This window comes from Phocoena phocoena, chromosome 7 (assembly GCF_963924675.1).
Source record: "Phocoena phocoena chromosome 7, mPhoPho1.1, whole genome shotgun sequence".
Taxonomy (NCBI): Eukaryota; Metazoa; Chordata; class Mammalia; order Artiodactyla; family Phocoenidae; genus Phocoena; species Phocoena phocoena.
The window spans coordinates 109,041,680-109,059,890 of NC_089225.1; the positions used below are offsets into that span (position 1 = coordinate 109,041,680).

General features: G+C 48.8%; 1 protein-coding gene across 1 annotated transcript in view; it reads left to right on the forward strand.

Moving 5' to 3' along the window:
- TRPM8 (transient receptor potential cation channel subfamily M member 8) overlaps window positions 1-18,211 on the forward strand; it is an 87,768-nt gene that overhangs the window by 48,305 nt on the left and 21,252 nt on the right. The window contains exons 15-20 of the mRNA XM_065880784.1: window positions 1,919-2,031; window positions 2,372-2,588; window positions 9,137-9,228; window positions 10,885-11,026; window positions 12,125-12,296; window positions 14,993-15,170. Of these exons, the coding sequence (XP_065736856.1) occupies window positions 1,919-2,031; window positions 2,372-2,588; window positions 9,137-9,228; window positions 10,885-11,026; window positions 12,125-12,296; window positions 14,993-15,170 (914 nt within the window). The remainder of the gene's footprint in view (window positions 1-1,918; window positions 2,032-2,371; window positions 2,589-9,136; window positions 9,229-10,884; window positions 11,027-12,124; window positions 12,297-14,992; window positions 15,171-18,211) is intronic.

Sequence of the window (18,211 nt, forward strand, 5' to 3'; positions counted from 1 at the left end):
AATGTTCCCCAGGTTGCTAGGAAGTGGCAGGGCTGGGTTTTGATCCCATGATGGTTGCCTGCCTTACGGACTTCCCATTATTCCATGCAGCCAATAACTGGCACAGTGTTTACAAAAGAATCCGTTTGCTACGGCAGCCAAGTGGATTCAGTGAGTGTGGTCATGGATGACAAGGGACACACAGGGAGCCTTGCTGTTGTTCTGGTGTAGCCTCTGTGTCGTAGTGGGGTGGAGGGAGGCCAGTGCTGGGGTCAGGGTTGCCTGGGAGACCCGGCCGGCTGCCACGGCTGCCTCGCTCTGCTCATGGCTCTGCTCACAGCTTCTTAGCCCCCACACCCCTTCTTGCAGGTGTCCCAGAGCTTTGGGCCCTGGGGAGGTTGACTCGTGCTCCCGTCCAAGTTCACCAGGCCCGACGGTTTCCACCAGATGCCGGTTCAGCGATGTTTATGGAATGTGTCCCTGCCCGGCCCGTGGGACCAGGGAGTGTGGCTGCTCTGGGCAGGCTGACGTGTGGGCTCAGATGTCGCTGGTGGCCACGGAAGCCGAGCTAGTGCGGGAGGTTTCTGTGACCGAGGGCCTCGTGGTGCCGCTTGGCGATGGCCTTGTGGGCTCATCACCCTGGAAGGGTCGGGACAGTGCGGAAGACCGGACCTTACTTGTCTCGGTGTGCCCCGCAGAGGCAGACCGCCAGACAGGGATTCGACTGCAAGTGGTTTATGCTGGATGTGAGTCCGGGAGGTGCGTGAGGGGGGTGGAGGCCGAGAGGCTGGGAAGAGAAGGGAAGGAAGCAGACACAGGTATGCTAAGGAGAAGTTGCCTTCTGGGGGCTTCTGGGAGCTTCATGCCGCCTGTCCCGGTGGTGCCCATCCGAGCACCTACCCACCAGCTGCAGTTTGCGGTTCCCTGGGTCTGCCCCTCAAGAGCCAACTACACGCGCGGCCCCAGAAGCCCAGGCAGAGCGGGGCAGGGCTCTCGGGAGGAGCCGTCCTCTCCTGGAGGGATGCGCCGGGGTATGGATGGGTCCCCGGGTCCCAGCCCTCCAGACAGTGCTGGGAAGGCCTCAGGTCCCCCCTGCTCTGCCACGGAGACACACCGGTGCCTTCTGATTGGCATGATATTTTTGTTCTTGTGGGGTATTTTTTTGGCCGTGCTGTGCAGCTTGCGGGATCCTAGTTCCCCGACCAGGGATCGAACCCACACCCTTGGTAGTGAAAGTGTGGAGTCCTAACCACCGGATCACCAGGAAATACCCAATACGATCTTTTCTGAGAGCCGCGGGGTCCTTCCGTGTGACCCAGCCTATGCCCCCCCCTTCTGTGTTGACTTTCAGTGCTGCTGTCAGAGACAAAACGAATTTCTAATTCCTACCTTCGTGGGAGGCCCTGTTCTACCTTTCAGGAGCTGATATGTTCTGGGGAGAGCTTTTCTCCATGCCTTTTTAGCTCAAATGGGTGTTGAGACACCAGTGGTCTCTCTCTTGCCGACTTCCTTTCAGTGTCCTGACAGGTGTCACCTATCTGCCTCCAGAAATGAATCCTTGGGGCCCCGCAGGTAGCACTGGATGTCGTGTGAATTTGTGATCTTTCAGGGAAAAGGAGCTACAGAGGTGCCTGTTTAAACTTATGCAGTAAGAATTAGAGTTGGTTAAAATTCATAGGTTTAGTGAATTTGGACTCATACAACCTCTGTTTTAAAGTTCACAGAACACAACATAGAAAAGGACTGAAAATCAAACAGAATTTTATATGGTTGAATCATAGCCCCTTAAAATCCAGGTAACTAATGTAAAAGAATAAGGATCTCAATTCAGAGAGTTATTTATTTGGAGAGGTTTGAGGGCTGGGAAGAAAGGTCGCACACCATCCAGCATGTCATAGCATTAATAAGGACCTGTGTCCTTTGTCTCTGTTTCCTGTAGAATTTTCTTTCCAAGCAATGGTACGGAGAGATTTCCCGAGACACCAAGAACTGGAAGATTATCCTGTGTCTGTTTATTATACCCTTGGTGGGCTGTGGCTTTGTATCATTTAGGTATGAAACCAAGGCACATAATCGTGCGTGAGTGTGTGTATACATACATCTGTGTGTGTGCATGTATCTGTGTGTGTGTACAAGCACCTGTGTGTGTGTACAAGCATCTGTGTGAGGTAGAAGTGGGCTCATGTCTTCAATATCTGAGGCAGAATTTGGATCTGTTAAGCATGAAATGCCGAGGCTGAATTTTGGCTGGGTCAAACTTAGAGCCCAATTTGGACACCACCTGTCCCTGGCCCAGCTGTGGGTCTATGTTCATCGGTGTTCGGAAGGAGAGGTGTAGCCCACGCAGTGATGTTGGCCAGGATGGTGACAGTGCTGTCCCTCCTCGGTCCAGGAAGAAGCCCCTCGACAAGCACAGGAAGCTCCTGTGGTACTACGTGGCCTTCTTCACCTCCCCGTTTGTGGTCTTCTCCTGGAACGTGGTCTTCTATATCGCCTTCCTCCTGCTCTTTGCCTACGTGCTGCTCATGGATTTCCACCCTGTGCCGCAACCCCCGGAGCTGGTCCTCTACGCGCTGGTCTTTGTCCTGTTCTGTGATGAAGTGAGACAGGTAGGTCAGCCCCGACGTGGGGCCTCCCCTCCTTTCCTCAGTGAGCGGCATCTTCCTAATGCCAAAGGGGAGCAGAAGTTGCTCCTCAAGTTCCAAAGTCATTATTTCCCCCAAATAAATGTTCTCATTTGGTGGCCACCCATGAACATGAAGACGCTCTTCCATGAGATCTCCTAGCCCCAAGCCCAAGCTTTGCTCTCTAATTAATGTTAATTGGTGCAGATGAATTACTCGGGAATGTGTTCAAAGAGCAGGTTGACCTTGGACTTTTAAACCCACTCCCGTCATCAGGAGCCATTTGTGATCCTGTCATTACTGTCACTAGGGTAGGCAGCACCATGAGTGGCAGGGGAATTGGAAGGACTTTCCAGCTAAGAGCATCTCAATGCCCAGCATGTCAGATTGACAATGTCGGAAATTCATATTTGTCCTTGTGAATTTCAGGGAGTTCATTTATTCATGGTGTTTTCTCTAGTTTCTTGGGATCTGCATTGTTTGGCATCCTCTTCCCACCCTTAATCCGAACTTAGCCCAGGCCTGGCATGTAGCAGGTGCTCAGTTAATAATTGTTGAATGAATAAATGTCGATGGTGAAGGTCAGTGCTGTCCCTACACCATCATGAAAAGTCATCCCAGAAAATCCTTTTAAGATGGTAGTTTACAAAATATTTGAGAACTGCTGTTGCTGTCACTCTTGTCCCATATGAGCCCAAACCGAAAAACATATCCATTCAATACGTATGGCCTAGGTGCTTACAGTGTACAAGGTACTGTGCCAAGTGATACCAGATATTTGGAGGGGCAAAGGATGCTGTTCTGGACCCCACAGAGTTGCTGCCTGGAATAGGATTCCTAAATTGTTTCGACTATCATGCTAACTCTCATAGATTCTTTTTTTTTGGTGGCTTCTAGGAGCCCTGGGTTAAGAAAGATTCTGAGCCTCTATTTTCAGCAGGAGAACATCTTAGTGAATTAGAAGTGTCTGCCATGGGCACAAGGGGTGGCAGGAGTCCTGGTACCAGTGCCCTGGATCTGCCTTTGCTTGCCTAGTAGGTGGGAGGTGCAGACGCAGGCTGGAGATTGTTGAGCATGCAAGATTATCCGGCTTTCTGTCTACCAGCAAATCTCCCCCAGGACCTGGTCCTGCTGACGTGCAGAGGGTTTCTGTGACTTCAGATCAGCCTCATGGGTGCCCCAGGCATTGGCTCAAGTGGTCACAGTTCAGTCCAGGGCACTTCTGTATTAGCTCGCTAGGGCTAGGGCTAGGGCTGCCATGATGAAGCACCAGCAGCTGGACGGCTTAAACAACACAAGTTCATCATCTCATTGTTCTGAAAGCCAGAAGTCTGAGATCAAGCTGTGGGCAAGGTTGGTTCCTTCTGAGGATGTGAGGGAGAACCTGTTCCAGGCCTGTCCCCAGTTTCTGGAGATTTGCTGGCCATCTCTGCTGCTGCTGTTCCTTGGCTGTAGATGCATTGCTCAATCCCTGACCTCTTGCTCACACCAAATTCTCCCTGTGTGAATGTCTCTGTCCAAATCTCCCCTTGTCATAAGGACACTAATCACATTGGATCAGGGGCCCATCCTGCTCCAGTATGACCTCATCTTAACTAATTACATCTGCAAGGACCCTACTTCCAAACAAGGTCACATCCTGAGGTGCTGGGGGGTAGCACTTCAATGTATGAATCTGGAGGGGATGCAATTCAACCCACAGCCCCTTCCATATAGTCTCAGAGGTCTTCTTTTACTTGCTAGTTCTCTCGTTCTTTTTTTTGACTTATGTGTATCAGCAGCCAGGGTGTGAAAATATCCTGCTGGAGAGAAGCAGAGGAAGATGGAAGGAGAATCAGCAGTTAAAACGAGAATGGGCCCTGGCCGTTGTGAGAAAGTTAACCAAGAGCTTTTAAATTAGGAAGCTCCCAAGTTACGTTGTCATGGGAGCTGGCGCTGCACGGGGTCGCACGTGTTCCCTCCTAGACTAGTCGGGTGCTGGGGCCCTGACTCCCTTCCTTTGCTGTGCTCCCGGGCGTGGTTGACCACCTTTCAAAGGCACATCAGAGAGAAAGTTTGGCTTTTGCAGAGGAAGAGGATGAAAGGGTGAGTTTGGAGGGGCTTGTTTGACTGCGGGGGGAAAGCCCTGCATCTCATCCTGTTTGAGAGACCAGCAGACCTCTCATCCTCTGTGGACGGGGAGGTCCAGTGGGGCAAATAAGTCATGAGCACAAATAAGTGGAGAGAGAGAGAGAGAGAGAGAGAGCATGAGAGCGAGAGCGAGAGAGGGAAAGGGAGAGGGAGAGGGAGAGGGAGAGGGAGAGGGAGAGAGAGAGAGAAAGGGAAAAACCAGCAGGAACTGCAAATAGCATGGTAGTAACTTACTTAATGTCTTCGACCTTCTGGTTCCCCATCCTTAAATGGGCATGTTTCCTACTGCAAGTGGTTATTTTTTTCAGCTTATTGAGATGTTATTGACATATAGCACTGTATACTTTCAAGGTATACAGCATAGTGACTTGACCTACATATAACCGTGAAGTTACCGAGGGGAGCAAGAGGACGGGGTGTCCTACCTGCAAGCCTTGCCCCTCTCGTCCGGCACCAGCTCCACCGGGGCGTTCCAGCTCCTCACACATACTCTGCTCTTGCCCAGAATTGGGTGGCATGGAAATGACTTCATGCAGATGTTTGTTTCTTATTCACATTTGATCCTCAGGGCCTAGCACAGGAGCGGGCGTTGTCACGTTTCTGGCAAGTGCACGTATCTTTTTTTAAAAACCGAATTGACAAGGCGGGGTCTTCCTGATTCAACCCCAGAGATGTGCCGTGACCGAGAGTAAGGGGGGAACCGTGAAGCCAGCACTGGGCACGTGGGGAGGAAGCTGGCAGGGGGGGCTCAGACATACCCTTTTGAGCAGAGGGTGCTGTTGGCAGCTTCTTGGAATGGTTGGTAAAAAGTAAAGTCCTTTTCCTGCTGCTGGCTGCCCCTCACTCACGCTCCCAGCATTTCTCTCCTCGTCCCGTTCCTGACCCTGCCTCCCGGCTGCATGAAAGTCACAGAGTCCAAACGTCGTTTGTGTCCTCCAGGAATCTAAAGGAGCATGAGGTCTAGAGAGACGACTTATCCTGGGTTGCTCTAGGGGCAGAGCTTGGCCTGGAAGGAGGATGCAGGGAGAGTCATCCTGGCTTAAGGCAAGCACTTCATTCACGCAGTCTTTCTTTCAACAAATATTTATTGAGCACCTACCACAAGCAGTGTCTTAGACCCTGGGGATACAGCGATGAACCAAACAGGCAGATACCTCTGTCCTCATGGACTTTCTACCAGCTAGCGATGACCGGCAGGGTCTTTTCTGGGAGCTTTCAGGGAGAAGAGGTGAGCGCCGCCAGTAGCACTGAATGAGCGAGTCTTGAGTTGACGGGGAGGTTGGCCTAGAGGACCTGGGATAGTAAAATTTGGAGTCCTTACGTCACAAGCATCTCCCTTCAGATTCTCATGTACATTTAACTGCTCATCCCTTATTCGGGTCATGCAGGAAGGAGACTCAGGACAGGTGCATTTTTGCACGGAGAGGGGCCCCCCGGCAGGTGGAGTGTGTGGAGCTTTGCTCAGGAGAGACACAGAGCAGGGACACTAAGTGGGGGCAGACGGTGGGTAGGAGCCTCAGGGGGAGGTTCTGGGTTTCTGATGTGCTTCCCAGTTACTCCCCAGGCCTGATGTGATGCCCACAGGGTCTGGCTGAGTCCCAGCTGTTCTACCTTCATAATGGGTGGTATTAGGGATGTATAGCTTTGTCCAGGTGTGTCCTCTGTTTCTTTGTAAAAGTTATTTTTGAAGGGGCAGTGTTTTTTTTAACATCTTTATTGGGGTATAATTGCTTTACAATGGTGTGTTAGTTGTTGCTGTATAACAAAGTGAATGAGCTATACATATACATATGTCCCCATATCCCCTCCCTCTTGCGTCTCCCTCCCACCCTCCCTATCCCACCCCTCTAGGTGCTCACAAAGCACAGAGCTGATCTCCCTGTGCTATGCAGCTGCTTCCCACTAGCTGTCTGTTTTACATTTGGTAGGGCATATATGTCCATGCCACTCTCTCACTTCGTCCCAGCTTCCCCTTCCCCCTCCCCGTGTCCTCAAGTCCATTCTGTACGTCTGCGTCAGGGGCAGTTTGAATTCAGCAGTCCTGCATATTAAGGCGATGGTGAGGGACGTGCCTGTGCTTAAGGTCAGGAGCATGGGGTCAAGGCCACCCCTGCTGGCAGGGAGCAGCTCTGCCTGTGTGGTCTGTGAGCCCCGTCTCCACAGCACAGCCTTGCTGATTCCTGTCATTACCGGACTCTGACACTTGGGGTCGCTGTTTCCCTTTCGGGTCTGCAGACTCAGGCCTTTGGAATCCTTCATGTGGTTGGTTTCCTCAATCAGCTCTGCCGGCCTGGTACTGTTTTAATTAAGCTAATTCACACTTGTTAGCAAAAAGCAAAACCAGGCAGGATGTTACCTGCTTCAGATAGTGTCTGGGTGTCAAATGCATGCTTGTCAGTGTCTCCCTGTGTCCCCTTGCCCAGGAGACAGAGGTTGCTATGTTAATTGGAATTTTTAACCAAGGCAATCAATAAGTGCAAACATAGTTGCTAAATAGCTCTTAGGTCTATTAAACAGACTGTGAATGTTTATTTAAAGTGAGGTAAGTCCCAGCGGCCCTTCGTGGAGGGCACGTTCAGTCTTGAGGCCCTTGAATCCCCAAATCCTGAGAGATAGGATGAAATACACTCCCGGTATTTTATGAATATAGCCAATCGCTGGAATTCCATTCAGAAAAGAGGCGGCTGTTCCTTTTTAAAAATGTCTTCTTACTGCAACGGTGCTTCCCAACCCCAGACTGGATCTACTTACGGTTCTTCCTGTCATGTGGCCCGAGGCTGAGCCAGGCTGGGGCTGCCCTGTTGCCCTGTGCCTACCTGCCTCTCAGGCCAGGGTTTCAAAGAGGGAAGCAGGTGGCAGGTGTCATCTTGCAAATGGCTCTTGGTGGGTGGTGATCAGTTTCACTGGGACCACCCAAATGGACAGTTAGGGATCCTGACTGGATTTCTGAGCCCAGGAGTTCAGCCATCCCACAGGAGAACATGGTCAAATTGGGCTGCTCACACCTGGGGGATTTTAATATTTCCTTGGTACTTGATTTCACAACGCCCTCACCCCTTTGTCCACTAAAGTTGCTGTTTGCATTTATAAATGAGTGAAAAGAAAGACTTGTTGAGAAACCGATGATGTTTCTTAAATCCAAGTCTAAGATTGTGGGATCACTGTGTGGGGGGGGGGGCGGTTCTAAAGAAGCAGGGTGATGCTGGAGAGAGGAAACCACATTTCAGAGCCCTAAGACCCATCACTTGCTGGCTTTCTGCCTAAGGGCAAGTTCGTTTGCTGCTTTTTCTTAGGCCCTGGTTTCAGGTGCAGAATAGGAAGTACCATATCTTAACAGCAGGTGGACCCATGTTGGTGGTTCATTTAGTAGATTTGAAAAGTGCACGTTCCTTTGATGACACATCTTTGCTGTTGTTTTCCTGCCGTGCACAAGTCTAGTGGTTTCCTCATCTGAGCTCACTTGGACCTTTGATCTTACCTCCCCTCCCACCCTTATCACATTTCATTTTAAACATGTTTAACGTCTGTCTTTGCTGTGGGCCAGTAGATTCCTTGAGTGTCGACATCACCCCCAGTCCGATGATGTCTCTGTGTCCCAGGAGCCCAGCACAGGTGTTTGCAATCCCGTGGATTCTCAGTAAATATGTTTTGAGTGGATGGATGAATGAAAGGGTTAGATGACCACCCTGGAATCCCTCAAATCCAATGTATGGATTGCCAGAGAGGCTGTCCAGATGCAACCTTCTAATGGTTAATCTTATCCCTCTTTCAGTGTTTTCCTGACATGCCTTCTTCTGAGAAATCATGACCGATATATACAAATCATGATGGAAGGATCACTCTTGATTTGTGGCACACTCTTCCTGTCGGTCATTTCTGTGACCACGTCTGTCCTCCTAGCTGCCACACACAGCACCTGTGTGCAAAAAGCAAAAAAGTTTTTAAAACTTTTAAAAAAGTTTCTTTAATAAGATGCTTTATTGCCACGTGCCAGAAAATTTTTACAGTAAACACACAAATCTGTGATGACGGCAGTATGGATAACACCCTCTAGAATTGTGCAGTGCACAGCCTACACCACTGTACGTGGCAGCCATGGGGAGGGGCGTTCCACCTTTGCCCACACAGGTTGTACTCGCTCTCTGCACGTTTCTCTTTAAAAACAGTTGGGATCCACGAGCCTTTTTATCTTGACTTTGTTAGCAACACATGAATAACAGCACAGCAAGCATGCAACCTACTTTCCAATCCCCCTGGAACAGCACAGGGCAGTTGCAGGGCGTACTTGGTGCATCATGGGCTCAAAAAGGATATGGAAAGAAATTTGTGAGCAAGAATGAAGCCAGAAGCAGTTGATGTTTCCAAGCTGCTGTGTCCTCTCTCTGTCCCTCTCTGTGCTGCAGTGGTACATGAATGGGGTGAATTATTTTACCGACCTGTGGAACATCATGGATACGCTTGGGCTCTTTTATTTCATAGCAGGGATCGTATTTCGGTAAGTAGTCCTCACCACGTTTTCAAGTTTCAGGTGTTTTGGGATTCTCTTGGGTGGAAAGGCGGAGGAAAGACGTTTGAAGCCCAAGATAAGAGAGAGAGGATGAACTGTGGTCCCGTTATTTTATGAATATAGCCTAGCTCTGGAATCCCATTCAGAAAAGAGGCTGCTATTCCTTTTAAAAAATGTTTTCTTACTGCAACGGTGCCGGTTCTTCCCATCATATGGCCCGAGGCTGAGCCAGGCTGGGGCTGCCCTGTTGCCATGTGCCCTCCCCACCCCCATTTAGAGATCATTACAAACGCCCATTGTCTCTGCCTCTTAGAGACACAGCTTGGTTGGCATAAAGCTGGGTCTCCTCTCTTCCCCCCTCCTGGTGATCTGTAATTGAAAAAGGGTTCTTCATGGTTTTTCTCTTTGTGCTTATAGAACTTGGGGAGAGAATTAGAAATCGAGGAGAGAATGATGAGGGTGTTAAATATAACACAGTGTTTTCGTTTGGGGCCATAGAATCTTCTAACATACACTTAACTTCAACTTAAATGTTGGTTCTGGAGACTGCCCTCCCAGCTACAAGAGTTCCTCAATCCCTGAGGATTAGAAAAACCAGTTGAAAAGTACTGTCGAAGGCAAAAAGCAACATGACGCCACGTGATAGGGAAATTGGGGTGCATACAAACCTTGGCCCCCGTGTCCAGCCATGCTCCCTTCCGGTCCGCCTTTCCCAAAGAGCTTCAAGGTGAAGCTCGTGGTCTATTGGAGCAGAGAAGCCTGACCATTAATATTCTCACCTCCCCAGAATGAGATTCTTTACAGTGAGTGCTCGCTCTACAATATGAATGGGGTAAGAGCTCAGTTTCCTCCTCCAAAAACACCCTCCCTTTCTACTTGGGTTAAAGGCCCAGCATTTTTTTTTTTTAAGTTTTTATTTTATATTGGAGTATAGCCGATTAACAGTGTCGTCATAGTTTCAGGCGCCCAGCAAACCGACGCAGCCATACATTTACATGTATCCATTCTCCCCCAAACTCCCCTCCCATCCAGGCTGCCACATAACGTTGAGCAGTGTTTCCTGTGCTATACAGTAGGTCTCTTTGGTTATTAAAGGCCCAGCATTTGAATCACGGTTGGATGTGATTGCTAGAGCATTCCAGTTAGAAAGCACATATGGCTTTCAGTGAACACGCCAGCAGGTGGTTAGCTAATCAGATGATCTGGTGCAAACGAGGTAAGTTTCACTGGGGGGAACCTGGCAGGGTCAAGTGCCAAGTGGCCGGGGTCATTGTAGAGGCCTGTGAGCCAGGAAGTTAGCGATGTCGGGACTGGGTCCTGCAGGAGTATTTGGGATGAAGGACTAAAGTGTCCTGCCTCTCCTGGAGTCCATGAGGGCCTTTGGACGTGGCCTTTGGTTTTCAGTGGCTGAGGGGCCGGTGATGTCCCTGGTCTATTTCCACTTACTCTCAGTTCCCAGGCTTTTGGCTGTTTCTTCACGTTTGGTTATTTTTAAAAGCAAAACTTTGATTGTAAATCAACTGTACTTCAATAAAATTAAAAAAAAATAGCAAATAAAATCCAGAAATAAATAAAAATGATAAAAAGCAAAACATTGAAATATTTTGTCAGCATCTCACAGTTTCTTTCCTCTTGTTTCCACAGGCTTTACCCTTCTAACAAAACCTCGCTGTACTCCGGACGAGTGATTTTTTGCCTGGATTACATTATATTCACGCTAAGGTTGATTCACATTTTCACGGTCAGCAGGAATTTAGGACCCAAGATTATAATGTTGCAGAGGATGGTAAGAATGAAGAATATTTGTAGTTAGTTGTCCTTCTTCTAACTGCATCCAGCGTTCCTTTCATTGTTGAGAGGAGGATTTTGTGCATAGAGTGATGGCTGCATTTCACAATCAGTAGGGTTTACTTTCTTGATGTGTTTTCATCAGGGACCCCTCTTCCAGGTTAAAATTGAACAAAAGATGGCTGTTAGGAGCAAACAGCATGACTCAGTGCGTTGCTAAGAAAGATCTCTAGATTTTACATGTTTCCAAGTGCTTTCACTTGAGTCTTAACAACTCACTAGGAGCCTAGGCGGGAGAGGGACTTTTATACCCATTTTACAGATGTGGACAGTCAGGTTCAAGAGGGTTAATATGTTTGTCTGGAGACATGCAGTGAGCTAGAAGCATAGCGTGGACTGGAACTTTAATCTTACAACCATGCGATACAGACTTCGGGAAAGCACTCCCAGCCCCGTTCCCTGGGGACAAATAACAGAAAGATACACACTGACGATGTTGCTTCTCTCAGCTTGTTTTCCACGTGACCCAAACCTCCCGTGTTTCTGTCTTTAAATCAGATGGGCGTTTGGATGAGCTCATCTGGAGGTTCCTTTCCAATGCTGAGCTTCTTGAGTTTGTGGTTTTAATTCAAAGCATATCTGGGGCATCAAGTCACCATGAAGTCATGCTATGTGTGCAAAACATTAAAAAAGATAAAGCGGTGCATTCTTGTCTAAAAAGGAGAGCTTTTATTTTCCTTAAGAAAAAAAAAAACTAAGGCAATAGCTTAGGGGTCTGCAGAACGTGAGCTGGAGAGGAGGAGGGGGGTCCAGAGTTGGATCCCTCTTCTGCTCCCAGGCTGGTCTCATTCAGAAAGTCTCTGCTGCTGCTCTGGTTTGGGGACCTGCAAGGAAAGATGCATCCGTCAGTTTTAGTGCCGGGAAGGAGATGCCCCGAGACCCAAGGGTGATGATGGCCATTTTTAAAAATTAGTGATCAAATGCTGGGCACCTTAGGTTCCAGGGTCCCAGAGCCTCTGTCCTTCTCCGTGGTCAGCGGAGTGGACAGGCCGCCCTGGTGCAGTCCTGACTCCACTCTCGTGTCCTCCCGTGACAGCTGATAGACGTGTTCTTCTTCCTGTTCCTCTTTGCCGTGTGGATGGTGGCCTTCGGCGTGGCCAGGCAAGGGATCCTCAGGCAGAATGAGCATCGCTGGAGGTGGATCTTCCGCTCGGTCATCTATGAGCCCTACCTGGCCATGTTCGGCCAAGTGCCCAGCGACGTGGACAGTAAGCCTGACGTGGCCTGGGCGGGGGACAGCTGGGAGGTGGCAGATGCTTCTAGAACCAGCCTCTGAGGCTCCCCACTCTGACCCTGGGGACTGTCTTAGGAGCAGAGGCGGCTGGGATCTGGCCAACACCAGGCAGGGGACGGTAACCCTCAAAGCCATGTCTTTCTCCTGAGCAGGATCTTACGTCCACCTTGTAAGCTTGTTCCCAACATTTCAGCCTGCAATTTTTAAACCTTTTTAAAAAGAGTGTTTCTCATATTTCCAACAGCAACGTGGCCGATGAAAGCAAGGAGCCTCACTGGTTTAGAAACGAGTGTTGCGAGTCTGTCCTATGCAACAGTGACGGGGTGCTCGTTTATTTCAAAAAGTGCAATATTGAAAAATTTTGCACTGCAACCTGGAATTTAAACTTCCAGCATTAGCCTTCTGCCAGCTATCTTTCAGAGGCAGGTTAATGGTGGCAGAGATGGCATGGATTTGGCCACACCCAGTTGACATAAGGAAAGTGTTGGGCATGTGCAAACTGGATAAACTGTCTAAAGCATCTCTGTGATGCTGACAGTAGCCTGAGCTTGTCATGTTCTGCCTGCCACGGGAAACCCACCCCGATGTTTGCCTGGCCCTGTGCTCTCATTTCTCAGCTCCTTGGTGTTTCCTCAATTAGCTCCGTGGCCTTGTGTGGTCCTTCTGGCCTCTTTTGCTGCAGCCTCTTCCAAGACCTTAGAAACAGCTCTTTTCCGTGCAACGATGGGAAGGCACCTTGTTATTATGATTTCCCGTCTGCACACTGTACTTACCATTTTACGTAAAGGGAGTGTGTGTTGTCCTCACGGCAACCTTACGTGTCCGTGGTTTTAGTCCTGTGAGGGACAGCTCACAGTAACCTAAAGAGCCAGTGGCAGGTGGGGTTCAAATCCTGGTCCAGCCACGTGTGTGCTGTGTGCCCTGGGATGCAGCTTGGCATCTCTGCCTCTCAGTTCCATTGCAGGTAAAAATGGGTGTAGCACCGACTTTTCTGCTGGGCGTCTCACCGACCGGCGGGATTGAACTCAAACTCACACGCTCGGATGAGGGTCTGTAGCCCGGAGCGACTCCCGGAGGGCCAGACACTCACATCCATTGCCTTCTCTGAGATTCCCAGACACACCTCTCCACCCTCCCTTCCAGACTCAGACCTTCTGCAAGTCCCCATTCTAGGATCTGTCACCACCGGTCGCACAGATGTGCAAAGCAGAAGCCTCGATGTCATGTCCTTGATGCCTCCTATGACTTCCTCCCCCACCTCCAGTTCATCAGCTAGTTTTGTTGATTTTATCCCCTAAATGTCTTTGAAACCCAGCCACTTTTTACCATCCCCATCACCACTACCCTAAGCCATCCTTACCCCCTGCCCACGTGGCTCTTAGGCAGAACCTCCTCACGTCTCCCTCCGGCTCCTTGTGATCTGTGCTGCAGCCAGAGTGATCCTTGAATAGAGAGAATCTGATGTGTCACACCTCTGCATCAAGCAGACTAACGGCTATCCGTTGCTTTTAGTATAAAGATAAAAAAGTTAACATGCTAACTGCACATGCTGTTCTCTCATTTCAACAGACCTTTCCAGTCCCCCTACCACAGGGCCTTTGCACGTGCTGTTCCCTCTCCAGATGCTCTAGGCACCCCATCTCTCCCCATTCATTTAGCTGGCTCCTACTCATCCTTCTGTCCTCAGTTCAGAGACACTTCCTTCCTGTGGAACCGTTCTCAGATGAGGTGCCTCAGTGTGTGCCCACGGAGCACACTGTACGTGTCCTTCTTAGCACTTCTCAGGGGCTGAAATGTTCAACTTGTGTGGTCAATCATCTGCCTATTCTTCCAAAGAGGTTGGAAGCTCCCTGAGGGCAAAGACCATGTTTACCTTGCCTTCCTTTTTATCTTCCATCCTAGTGAAGTCCTGGCTCATAGTAGCTGCTCAATAAATACTTAAAAATTTTTTATTGAAGTCTAGTTGATTTACAATGTTGTGTTAGTTTCAGGCGTACAGTAAAGTGAATCAGTTATACATATGTTCACTCTTTTTTAGGTTGGTCATTGCATAGTATTGAGTAGAGTTCTCTGTGCTATACAGTAGGTCCTTATTAGTTAACTATTTTATATATAGTAGTGTGTATATGTCAGTCCTAAGGTATCCCCCCATTTCCCCCTGGTAACCATAAGTTTGTTTTCTACACCTGTGACTTTATTTCTGTTTTGTAAATAAGCTCATTTGTACCATTATTTTTTGGTTCCACATATAAGCAATATCATATGATATTTGCCTTTGTCTTTTTAACTTACTTCACTCAGTATGACAATCTCTAGGTCCATCCATATTGCTGCAAATGGCATTATTTCAATGCACTATTATTCAGTCAATAAATACTTAATGAGTAGATGAACGCCTGATTCTGAGGCTTACCCATGATTCTGAGGCTTACCCATGATTCTGAGGCTTATCCATGATTCTGAGACTTACCCATGATTCTGAGACTTACCCATGATTCTGAGACTTACCCATGATTCTGAGGCTTACCCATGATTCTGAGGCTTACCCGTGATAGAGTGCCTTGGAACAATGCCCAGCACATTGCTCATTGATCATCACACCTTTGTGGTGCTTTAGCACTGCCCCCTCCAGAGGGTCCTCACGTTGCCTGTCTGTTGTTGTATCCTCAGGTACCACGTACGACTTCTCCCACTGCACCTTCACTGGGAATGAGTCCAAGCCCCTGTGCGTGGAGCTGGACGAACACAACTTGCCCCGCTTCCCCGAGTGGATCACCATCCCGCTGGTGTGCATCTACATGCTCTCCACCAACATCCTGCTGGTCAACCTGCTGGTCGCCATGTTCGGGTATGTGCTTGGCCATGCACCGGCTGGGGGTCCGCACCGTGCCGGGCCGCGTGCCAGGCGGGGCTGGGGGAATCAGGAGTGAAGCAGCAAAGGTCCACCCTTGAGGAGCTTATGATAGAGGTCTTATGATAGGGGATTGGTGGTCTGGGGCGGGGAGAGGTCTTGAAGGGACTATATTAAGATATAGCGAGTCCTATAAGCTGTAACATAAGTTTTTGGACCCCAAAGACAGGTGCCTGTAACCCCCTCCAGCACGTTCAGACTGCATGTTTAGTGTCCATTTAGCAACCTCCCCGGAGCGCCGAGATGCCGGCCTGACTGTGGCTGAGCCAATGACTGTGGCTCACCTCGGCTCCCAGGTTCTCATTTTCTGTGGACTCCGTGGGATGGATTCTAGGGCTTAAGGGACTCAGCTTTTAGTTAGCTGCTGCTTTAAAATATTTAGTTTAAGTACAAATCAAGAGAGCAGAGTCAGGAGAGCGACTGTCCTTTGGGGCTCATGTCTAATGAGGTTGGCGTGAGAACACGATGGCGACTGACACATTTTTTTTGCTTTTGGCCATTCTCTGTAATCCATTTAGAAAGTCATGTTTATCTTGCCCCTTTGTCTTTCTTAGGAGCGTTTCAAAGAACCCCATGTGGTGGGTACAGTGGGGGTACCTTAATTTTATGCTGTTGTTGTGAGGTAGGGGGTTATTCTGGGTACATGAATCCTGGCATAGACGGGCAAGCAGTTTAGAAACAAAATACAAATTAAAAAAAATTACTTGTTAAACTTTGGAGTGAAAGAAAAACCATAGTTGAAACCAGAAACTGCGAAACTGTGAAGGACAAGAAAAACACATTTAATTTCCTTAAACAGGATACCTCAGATGAAGTCATGTGGTAAATGATAGACTGGGGGCAATGTTTGCCTAAGGTGAACAAAGGCTTCTCATTCTTACTATAGAAAGAGCTCCTGCAAATCGGTGAGAGAAAGATGAGCCAGTAGAAAATGGGCAGAGGAATGCAATTCAGAGAAATTCAAATGGCCACTAACTGTAGGGGAAGGGGCTCAACCTCATGGGTAGGAAAGGTCAGCTGAAACCAACAACGAGGTGTTGGTTTAGGATCCCTCAGGTGAAGAGACATCATAAGAAGTGCTGGAGATGATGCTGGGAAATGGGCACTGCTCTGGGAATGTGAATTGTCTCCCACTTTTGGGAAAGTGATCTGAAAATAGCTATTAAAAAATATGCAAACCTTTGGCACAACTCCTTCATGTCTGGGAATCTTTCCTAAAGATATTGAGGCAAAAAACGTTTATTAGATCATTGTTTGATGCCTATCAATAAGGGGATGGTAAAACAAAGCATGTCGTATCCATACCATGGAATGTTATGCAGCCCCTAAAAAGAAAAGCTGAGATCTGTATTTATTGACTTGGAAAGATGACATTTTGTTAAATATAAGAAGCTCAGTGCAGCCTTATATTTATGGCAATATCTTATTTTCTGACAGTAAAAAACAAGAAATGTTTAAAAGGCAAGTGTATATTTCACTCAACACAATGATCACATATCACTTCCATAATTTAGAAAAAAAGAATCAGAAGATAGTTGTCATATAGAGTCCTGAGGGGCACCAGGATTGTAGACGAGGGTCATCTTTCTTTGTCGGTCAGTGGCCTCCCGTTGAGTGAGGCTGGGTGGGGGGCCGTGTGCCTTTGGGGACATCACGCATCCAAGGGGCTGAGCCATGAGTGGTCATCTGGTCTTCAGGTGTACAGCGACGTCCTCCTCTATACCAGCTTCTACACTGTGGCCATAGTGGTGTTTCTGAAATGTCATGTCTCTGCTTAAAATTCTGGAAGGATTTCAGTATTTCCCCATAGTGTTCAAGGTAAATTTCAGCCTCCTCAGCTTCCTCCAAGGCCATCGACCTGGGCTTTGAAAACGCCTTCAGGCTTCACCCCTGCTACCTGTCCCTGGCAGGCATCCCACCTGTCCATCCCTAAACAGGGTGATCTGTCGTACCTGACATTTTGCAAATGCCACCCCTCTGTTGGCATTACCCGTCCTATCTCGACCGTCTCCTCCCCGTTCCTCTCGCCCTCTAAGGAGTCCAGCAGCATCCTTCGCCCGAGTGGTCCTCGTGCCCTCCCCACTGTGCACAGAGACCCCGTGGGCCCCCTTCACAGTGGTAGCTTCCTCTTCTTCCAGACCATAAGCTCTGGAGAGTGGAGATTGTGTCTGTCTCAGCACCTGGCCCTTTCCGTGAATGAAAAGAACAGGATTCTTTCTGCTTTTAGTTCATTATTCAGTTTTAGTTAGGGGAGTAGCTTCCTGGTCTGTTATTCACCAAGTAGTGTCAATGGTGAATGTCAGACCAGTGAGGGGTTCATCACATAGATGTATAACATCGGTTCTGTGCCAGGTGCCTGGGCCATGGAGATCATGTGGCCTTTGTCCCACTCAGCCTTAAAGAGGGAATATGCACCCCACCCCACCCCCAACTCCATCTCCGCCCCTAAAGGGGGGCCTGGGAAGGACTCAGGAATCCAGACGCCTATACTGCTTACGGGAAGCTGGACCATGTCAGAGGCTGCCAGAGGTCCCCAAGTCTGAGCTTGCAGAGAGAAGTGGCAGAGACGGGTGGTTATGTATCCACGTGAGGGCAGAGAAGGGAGGACCGATTCCCAAACTCGAAGCAAGAGTGGGGAGGGAATGAGATGATTTGGGGTCCTATTTTATAGTGATAACCTATCCTGTCAACCTGTACATTGAACGTTGGGTAGTCCCTGTAAAAACTGACCACTAATATAATATCTACAAAAATTAAGCAGAAGGGCCGACAGCTCCCAGTGCGATGGCCTTTGAGCTACACGAATTCAGTAGATCTCAGGAAGCAGAGTGCTTAGAGCTCTCCCGAGTCTGTGTGCTGTGAGCTGTTCACCAAAGCCATTCTTGAGGACCATGTCAGTTTGTCATTCATTACCCCCATGACAATCGTAAAGTGATAGCATTTGGAGCTGAGAGGGACAGGGGTCCGGCCTGTGATTT